This window comes from Culicoides brevitarsis, chromosome 3 (assembly GCF_036172545.1).
Source record: "Culicoides brevitarsis isolate CSIRO-B50_1 chromosome 3, AGI_CSIRO_Cbre_v1, whole genome shotgun sequence".
In the NCBI taxonomy this organism is placed as follows: Eukaryota; Metazoa; Arthropoda; class Insecta; order Diptera; family Ceratopogonidae; genus Culicoides; species Culicoides brevitarsis.
The window spans coordinates 21,279,753-21,289,569 of record NC_087087.1 but is presented as its reverse complement, the minus strand read 5'-3'; the positions used below and the strand labels follow the sequence as shown (position 1 = coordinate 21,289,569).

General features: G+C 27.4%; 1 protein-coding gene across 1 annotated transcript; it reads left to right on the top strand.

The window, feature by feature from the left end:
* Positions 1–49: 49 nt before the first annotated feature.
* Positions 50–9,320, top strand: LOC134835696 (tyrosine-protein phosphatase 99A). Its single transcript, XM_063850619.1, has 21 exons — positions 50–208; positions 477–652; positions 712–838; positions 1,495–1,618; positions 1,695–1,876; positions 1,935–2,119; positions 2,684–2,798; positions 4,293–4,408; positions 4,482–4,575; positions 4,642–4,707; positions 4,764–4,981; positions 5,052–5,168; positions 5,233–5,372; positions 5,435–5,721; positions 5,789–5,857; positions 5,920–6,267; positions 6,335–6,684; positions 6,745–7,038; positions 7,751–7,871; positions 7,928–8,075; positions 8,131–9,320. Exons 1-21 carry the CDS (start codon positions 136–138, stop codon positions 8,534–8,536), a joined length of 3,756 nt encoding a protein of 1,251 aa, XP_063706689.1. The 5' UTR covers positions 50–135; the 3' UTR covers positions 8,537–9,320.
* Positions 9,321–9,817: the final 497 nt, after the last annotated feature.

Sequence of the window (9,817 nt, the reverse complement as noted above, 5' to 3'; positions counted from 1 at the left end):
AGTTTGATTCCGTATCCGAATTTATATACCCAAAAAAGAAAAATTCTTATTATTGTGATTTGAAAATATATTTGGCAAGATATTTAGTCTTTTGAAAGATATTTCAAATAATAGATGCATTAATAGATTAATAAAATGGTATTTAATACCATCATTTTATATTATGGAGCAATATATATTTTATTATGCAGTTGTGAAAGAATATTTGGTAAGTATTTTTTTTAAAACCTACCGAAACAAAATTTAAAAATTAGTTATTGTTGAGTTTACTATTTCTATATTATTACGTTAATGCTTTAATCCTATAATATATATTCTGAAGTCTAAATGTTCATTAGAATAAACTAAAAAGAAAACCTGGAACTAAAAATTTTTTACGAATTTGATACGTAACATTGTTTTGGCGCTTCACTTAACATTAATTGTAGAAAAATCTAACGATTAATAAATTATTTGTATTTTTTTTTACATTAAAGACGAAGAAAATATTCCGATCAAACATAAAGTATCTGTGTCCGGAGAAAATGTATTTATTCCATGTCCAGGAATTAGTCAAGATTCATTGGTAGATTCGCTTTTATGGAAAACGAAAACAAATGGAGTTACAATTGCTAAATACACAAATGGGGAAATATTTATACAAAATGAAAGAGTATGATTTATAACTTTTATCTTAAAATCGTTTCTAATTGCTTTTCAATTTTCTAACAGATAACTCTATCAATCGAGAACTTTACGTTAAATTTTAAGCCTGTCTTAAGTACCGATACCGCCGAATATGTATGTTTAACAAACGACAGACAAAGTCCAGAATATATTGTTGATTTATTAGTGCAAGGTAAAAAGAAAAAAAAGTATTAATTTATTATGGTAGCAACTTTTGTTGTAACTAAACATATTTTACATATAATTAGATTTTACAGAGTGTTATTATTTCTTTAATTATAAATTTCTACTATTTTCTGTAATATTGTTCTAATATTAGTTAGTCATTCAAAACAAAACACACGCGTATATTAAAAAAAACTTTAAAACATTAACATTTAACTGATATTAAAATGATATGAAATACTAACTTAACTTGCTTTTACAATACATTTATCGAAATTTTAAGGAAAAATTTTTTGAGTTACTTAACCAAAATTATTATTTTTTCTTAAATTTTTATTTTTAGTATTTTTGACTTTTAAGTGTCAAAATAGTAGCATTAAAAAATTGATAATGTTTATTTTTTTTCTTCCTCCCCCCGCCCCTCATCAAAATTGTAATTGACTTAAAATGAAATAGTTAAATTTAATGGCCAGAGACAGAAAATTAAAAGAATTAACTTTTAAATAAAAATAACAGTCAATTTTCTAAAAAATATTTAAAGTTCGATTCAGTCAGTAAACATCATCAAATATATTTTCGATTGTCCCTCACTTCTTCGATTGTCTTACGTAACGTCAAAGTTAAATGCTTAAAATACTAAATTAAATTTTATTTATTTTTTAGATATACCAGATCCACCAGAGAGGCCGTTAGTCCTCAGTTTCACTTCTAGATCAGTCAACCTGTCATGGGCGCATTCACAGTTTTTTCGAAATGCACCTGTTACTAATTTTGAAATTGAAACAAAGTAAACTTCAAAAATTGATCGAAGCAAAGTTGACTTAAAGTTTTAATATTTATGTAACTTTTTTCTCATCATTTAGAATTGGAGAAGATGGCCCGTGGAATGAAAAACCTCGTATTGTGACAAATAGCAGCAGATCAACTTTTCATATTAAATCCCTTGAACCGTTTACAGTATACAGTTTTCGAGTGATCGCAATAAATTCAATAGGCAGAAGTAAGCCTTCCAAGCCATCTTATTACATTGTAACTTTAAGAGAAGGTCAGTTTAAAATCTATATCTACTTATACAGAAATACTAACTAAATTTAGTTAAATAGCTCCGACAGGAAAACCAGTTACTACTGTCGTACATAATACATCTTCGCAGTCAATTTATATTTCATGGAAGCCTCCACCCTTAGACACGATACTTGGGGAATTTTTAGGATATCGTATAACATATAGGGCAAGAGACAGCTCTCAAGATGTGAAAGAAATTTACATACGCGACAATACGGTTGAGGTATAATTTATTTTTTTAATGGACATTGACCACCAAACTTACAAGCTTTTTTCACCTCGGTAAAAGTTTTCTTTTTTAATAAAAAAAATTTTTAGAGGTTACATTTTTAATTCCATTGATATTTCATAGTAAAACTATTAAAATCGGTCTGAATATTGGAAATTATATTTTGCTTCTATTATGATTTCTAGAAATATAAATATTTGATATAAAATCTGCATACGTTTTTTAACATTTTTGGTAACAAAAATATGTTTTCAATAATTAAAGTTCAACTCTTTTAATTCTAATTTAAATCATATAAATTTTAAAAAATGATAAATACTTATTTATTTTAAATCTAAGATATTTTTGGTCACCAAAATTCTTAATGTCTCGCGCTTGTCTTACACATATTTTAGTTTCAAAAACATGGATTTTTACAGTGTAATTATTATTTATTGCTACCAATGCCCAAATTACAGAAATTTTTGACTAAAAAATGTTAATTACTTACGTTCACAAACTTCAGATAGATACTAGTTTCAGATAGTAATAAGATATAAGATAAATTTGTTTTTTTAGAGTCACGAAATTACTGGATTGGATACATACACCCAATATTTGATTTCAGTTCAAGTATTCAATCCAGAAGGATTGGGACCTGCTTGTACAGTTCTCACCATGACGGATGAAGGAAGTAAGTATCTGATTATTTTTTCCAAAAATATATATATATGTTTTTTTTATTTAACTTAATTAATTTAACTTTAACTTAATTTTTCCTTTATATCTATAAATACATATATATGCATTTTAATTATACAAGTTATAATACTAAGTAAAAATTTCAAAATTAAAATATTGAGTGAAGTTACATGAATTTAACGTTAAAAAATATGATAAACGTGTTTTGTTTCCTAAACGTGTTTTGTTAAGTTATGTTTAAATTTAAAATATTTAATATAATTTCTTATTTTATTTAATATTTTTTTTGCGACACATAGTTATATTCAATAATCAAAGAAAATATTCTTTAGAATTTAAAAATGTCCTGAAAATTAGATTTTCCCAAATTTTTTTAAAATTAAATTTGCAAAATTGAAGTAAGACGGCCACCTAACTCCGAAAATTTATTAGATATAACAATTAAACTTTTTAAAGAATTTTAACTGAACAAATTTATAAATAAATGATAAAAATTTGATTCTAGTATGAAATTTCGCTCTATTGTGTCCGGTTGAGCATGAAATACGGTTTTGAAATACTTACTCACTTTTAAATATGTATTTAAATAAAAAAAAAATATTTATGTTTGAATCGAATGAGCTTTCGAGACGAAATAAAATGAGAATAAAAATCGGTCTCAGCTAATTCAAATCCAAATATATTTCTAATTTTTTATTTATTTAAATAAATAGGTAAAACCAAAAAATTTTAAAACACATTTATAAAACTCTTCTCTTACTCTACGAAACTAATGGGCAATGTCATATGAGGGATGTATTTAAACATTCATTGTTCTCCAAAATTATATAGTGACCGTACCGTAAGTCTTGAATTAACAGATTGGCAATTCATTTGTTCGAGGATGCAAAAGCTTTTGTAGTAAATATGGCTTGTGTGTCTCATAAACAAGTTCAAAAGTAAAAATTATATTTAAAATACTTTTTCAATCAATAAAAAAAAACTATCAATGTAAATTATCGATGAAAGTTTGTGGACTGATGCAAAAAAGTTAAATTTTCCTAAAAACCTAAGTCAATATAGAAAAAAATATACAAATATTTGCCATGCAAATTTCTGAAATGAGGATTTAAAGCTTTAACAATATCAAGGAACTATAAAAAATAATTTTTGTGATTTTAGTTCACAAGAACCTGAATTACAAAATGGTCAAAATTGTGAGATTGTTTTTAATTTTGTTTGCATTGTGCAACTTTTCAAGTTGTATAAATCTAAAGAATGAAAACGACTCAAATTCTTCGAGTACCAACAATACTGTTATCATTGAAATTTCAACATTAGACTCCGAAGAAAAGTCTGGCTTCCGCACAACAGATTATCCTGTATTCTCCGAAAAAGATAATTTTGGTAAAATATAATAAAAATGGAGTATTCAAATTTATGATGAAAATATTAGAATGGGAAATTTTCATTTTATTCTGATTTACAAATTTAAATATGATTACAGTACCAGAAAAACCCCAAAATCTAACCGTACTAGAGGTGACCTCAACCACAATAAAAATATCATGGAAGGAACCATTAAAATTGAACGGAGCAATACATGGTTACCGAGTGTATTCAGTGAGTAACATTATAAATGTAATATGTATTTGTTGTGGATTATTGTAAGAATGAACTTTTATCTATGTTGTAGGTTTCAAATAACCAAACAGTATTACATATACCGCTCTTTAAGCCAGATCCAGATTCTGGCAGTGGTCCATATTTCTATACATTGATGAACCTAAGTAAGTTAATAGTAACCTAAATAGATTTTGTTGTCAATCGCCATTGATTACATTATTGCGTTTCAGAGCCCTTTACAGAATACAAAATAACTGTTACTGCAGTCACAAGAAAATATGATGGAGAACAATCTGGTAATAAATGACAAAATATTACGATGTACTTTTTAACGGCAATACATTTATTTTAGATCCTTTAATTCAAAGAACTGATGTTAGCGGACCAAGTGCTCCTACCATTGTCAATCTTACATGCAGTACAACCGACTCAGTTTACCTGAGATGGCGTAGGCCACAAACTTATTATAATACTATTGACTTATATGTAATAGCTTTTCGAGATCTTAGTACGAATGATTTTAAAACTATAAAAATTGATAACTCATCTGCTGCACATACTGAAATTGCCGTAAGTATGACCATTGAGATAATTTTTTTTTTCTTTTTTTTTTGCATACTTATATTATTTTTCAATTCAGATGGTTCTGTCAAATTTATCATCTAATAGTATTTTCGAAATGAAAGTAAGAGCAGCATCATTGAGTACCATTAATCCTAAACAGCTAATACTAGGCAGTTACTCTGAACCAAAAAAGGTAATTAAAGTAGTATAGTTTTTTATCTTAAAATCTGTAAATTCCACCTGTTAATCAATTTTAGATCAACTTACAACCAAATTGTGACAAAATTCAATCCCTATTACGTCAATCGCAAGATGATTATAATATCATATATCTAATTGGCATAGGATTCAGTTTGTTTGGAATGATTATTATAGTTTTGGCGGTAGCTCTATGGAGGTAGATAAAATGAAAAAAAGAAACGTAATGTCAATAGTAATACGTTAAAAACTATTTTTCAGACATTGCTTTTATTCCCCTTACTATTACATCGATGTCCCATCGTACAAATCACAGCACATGTCAGTCGAATGGAATTCTCCTGTTGAAATAGGAGGAGAACTAAGGGGACCCATTCCAATATCTGAATTCTCGAAGCATACTGCTTCTCTTCATGTGGATGGAGATATTGGATTTAGTAAGGAATATGAAGCAATCCAAAATGAGTCATTAGTGGAAGAACATTCATCTGAAAGCTCCTTACATCCGGATAACAAAGCCAAGAATCGATACTTGAATATAACAGCATGTAATATCCTTGAATTTATCTTTTTAAAAATGAATTATGCATAGAAATAACACATTTTCTTTCACAGACGATCACAGTAGAGTTCGGCTTCGATCAGTTCCAGGACAAACTAAAAATACCGATACGTACATCAATGGTAATTGTTCAATTTAACTTAAAGCTTTTGAGTTGAGTCTTATGTCGAGTAATCTTTATTAGCAAATTTTATTGACGGCTATAACCAATCTCGTGCATTTATTGGAACCCAAGGACCCCTTCCAAGCACCTTCGATTGTTTTTGGAGAATGATATGGGAGCAACAAGTAGAAATAATCGTTATGATTACAAATTTAATAGAACGTGGCAGACGAAAATGTGATATGTACTGGCCAAGAGAAGGAACGGAAACCTATGGTGTTATCAGTGTTACTTTATTGGAAGAGAATGTTTTAGCTACATATACAGTTCGTACATTTTCAATAAAACATTTGAAATTGAAAAAGAAGAAAACAAGGATCAGCGAAAAAACGGTTTATCAATATCATTATACAAATTGGCCAGATCATGGTATTTATAATTAATTTTCTTCCTACTTAATACAATTTACCATTTATTTTTACTTTACTATAAACAGGAACATCGGATCCCTTACCCGTTTTAAATTTTATAAAGAAGTCATCGTCAGCAAATCCTAGTAGTGCAGGTCCGATTGTAGTACATTGTAGCGCTGGAGTGGGCCGCACTGGCACTTACATTGTTTTGGACGCAATGTTAAAACAAATAAAAGAGCAGCAGATGATCAATATTTTTGGATTTTTGCGACACATTCGAAAACAAAGGAATTTTCTTGTGCAAACTGAGGAACAGTACATTTTCATACATGATGCATTAAATGAAGCAATAATATGTGGAGATACATCTTTAAACAAAACTGAAATACTCAATATGACAACTAATCATGAAGTAATTCAACACCATCTAATGGTATGATATTCTTTTACAAATACTTAAAAACTTTGCATAAAAACATCTTCATTTTATTAGCTGATAACAAATTTCAAACCTAAAGAGATAAATATAATGTCTGCAACGAAATCGGTTAATTTATGTAAAAATAGAGGAAATTTAATACCTGTAGAAAATAGTCGAGTGCATTTAACACCAAAACCTGGACAAGAAGGCAGTGATTACATAAATGCATCATGGTTGCATGGATTTAGAAGGCTTAAAGATTACATTGTTACGCAACATCCGCTCCCTAACACAATAAAAGATTTTTGGCAAATGATATGGGATCATAACATTCAAACAGTTGTTCTGCTAACATTTTTAGATGAGGTAAGAAACGGTGGGCACATAAAAAATAAATCAGGCAAATGCAATTTCAAAGAATGTTTCACATGTCCACACACTTAACTTTTTCAGGAATTCCAAGAAGGGAATAATGATAATGATTTTGAAATATTTTAAGCTTCTAAACATTAGAAAAATGACTAAAAATCATAAAAATTGATTGAAATGTATAATTTTTGTTATATTTTGCAATTTTTCAAAGGATTAGACTAATTTTCACAGAAAAAACTCAAAAATTTTTCGTTAGAAATTTGCAAAATATTTTTGAGTTTCAAAAAAGTCGTTAAAAAAATTTGTCCAAATTTTAAAATTAAAGATCAACATGTCTTTAAAATATTATTTTAAATATTAAAACTCTTATAAAAAGAGAAAAAGATGGAAAAATCATTGATATTATTGTTTTCCATTATCATTATTCATTACTCCCACATCATTTTTATCAAAAATCACCTATATCTATATCTCCCATCCCCCATGGTTTTTATTTCAAAGACGAAACGCGAAACAGAAAACGGTTTTGGAATACACTAAGACATTATATATTGAACTTTATATGATAAAAATTAAGGCCATATGACTAAAAGAAAATAAATTTAAAAATTATTCATTGATTTTAAACAATAAATATTCTTTTGGGACAAAAGCAACTATATTAAATTTAATTTACTAATTAAATTCTAATATTATATTTTTTCAGAATTTTACACCGTTTTGGCCCAATGAAATGGAAACATTTGAGGGAGACTATTATCGATTAAAACTTTTTAGCGAAAGTAGTTCTAACAATTTTATATTGAGAACATTTTCTCTTCAATCTTGTGAGTATTTGTTTAATAGATTGGAGTCTTATAACTAACTCCTTTCACTATTTTAGTACAAGGAGACTTTGAGATGTTTGTCAACATATTTCATTCACCGAATTGGCCCAACTTATCTCAGCCTGAAAGTGTTTTTGAATTTGTTCAAACAGTACATGTTAGACCAAGTGATTATAAATATGGTCCAATTGTTGTTGTCGACCGGTAAGAAGTATCGGTATAAATGTTATTTCCTTGTCTAACATAATATTGTTTTTAGGTTTGGAGGGGCACATGCTTGTACATTTTGTATGATATCAACTCTTGTTATGGAAATGGAATATGACAATACCGCAAATGTATTTATGCACGCCAAATTATATCACAACAAACGACCCGGTATTTGGACTTCCACTGAAGATATTAGAAATATTTATAGTATAATATATTACTGCCCTAGTAATTTAAATTTGTTACAAGCAACGTCACTCCGTACTGAATTCGATGACGTTGTAGCGACGCCAGATTTATTTAGTAAAATTTGTAGTAACGGTAGCATAAGTAGGGTAGACGAATTAAATCAATCAACTGTCGGTGGAAAAGTTCTTGTGAAAATAAATGGTGAAAATGAGGAAATAAGTTCAGCAATTGTAAATGATTTAAGCTATCTAGGTAACAATGAATGAATTGCATAGCAAACAAAGTTATTGACAAACAAAAAAATAATAAAATAAATCCAATTTTATTTTATTATTTACTTGTGATTACTTTCGATACTTGAATTTGTTCAATTGAAAAGAGAAATGCAGAAATAATAAAACAACTTATATAATATATATACAACTAAATAAATTATAATTCCTTGTAAATTTTTATTTGAATGATATCAAATAATAATTTGTTTACTATACTATGAATTACTACTCCAAGTATATTTAGATTCATAAAATACAAATGAGAATATGCAATTTTAGATATGCATCGTAGAAATAATAAAATAAAAAAATAGAAATTTATAAAAAAATAATCTCTACGGTAAAATACTTTATATTGCGTTAAACTATAACATTCCGAACTTTCTTGAAAAGCAATTTATGGCGTTACTGCCCACCGAAACATTTGTGTTTTTTAAATTCAGTACTATTAAGTTATGAAACAATTAATCTTTAGTTAAAAGTCAAAATAAATGATTTATTTGCACATGGTGATTTAGTATATATTTTTAAAAGAAGCATAAGTGTAAAATCTTGTCAAAACACGTAGTCAGATTAATAAATAATAACTAAACTGAATATGTTATTACTATTATAAATATGTATACAATTGGCCATAGTTGTAGAATTTAAAAATCACCAAAGAATTAATTAATAACGTATTAATATGTGTTTTTAAAATGATTAGGTTTTTTTTATAAAACAAAAATGCAGTATTTATGTAAATTATGAACAGTATTAAGCGATTTTTGATAAAACGGTCATTTGAGGACATTATATTAATAAAAAAAATCATCAATTGTATTAGAAATTTTGATAACCTAGCTGTATTTATATATGTTCTATTTATAATTAAAAAAATAAATATTTCTATTTTCAATTTGAATATATAATCTATGATTTGATTGACTTTTAAAAGCGATCTTAAAATCACTGCTTTTTGTGACAAAATTATGAAACTTATCTAATTAAAAGAAAATTCTAAATATTTTCTAACAATATTCAAAAATCTGTTTTCATGAGGAAAGTTTGTGTTTTGATACTTCCTTTGGATTTTTCTTTAAGAAGTCAAAAAAAATCTGAAGAATAATAAAAATTAAAAATTTTATCCCTCCCAAATTTATGCTCTCATGTTTCTCAGCGTGTCTCGCGTTGTCTTGCCAATATGAAGATTTGCGAGACATGGATTATTAAAATGTACCCTGTGTTTGGGCCCGATCTCTTCTGTTGACTTGGACATTTCGAAATTTATGA

Coding starts and splice junctions, on each gene's coding strand:
- LOC134835696 (XM_063850619.1), top strand. CDS start 136: ATGGTATTTAATACCATCATTTTATATTATGGAGCAATATATATTTTA. Junction 1,877..1,934: donor CATTGTAACTTTAAGAGAAG/GTCAGTTTAAAA, acceptor TTAGTTAAATAG/CTCCGACAGGAAAACCAGTT. Junction 4,708..4,763: donor ATATGATGGAGAACAATCTG/GTAATAAATGAC, acceptor CATTTATTTTAG/ATCCTTTAATTCAAAGAACT.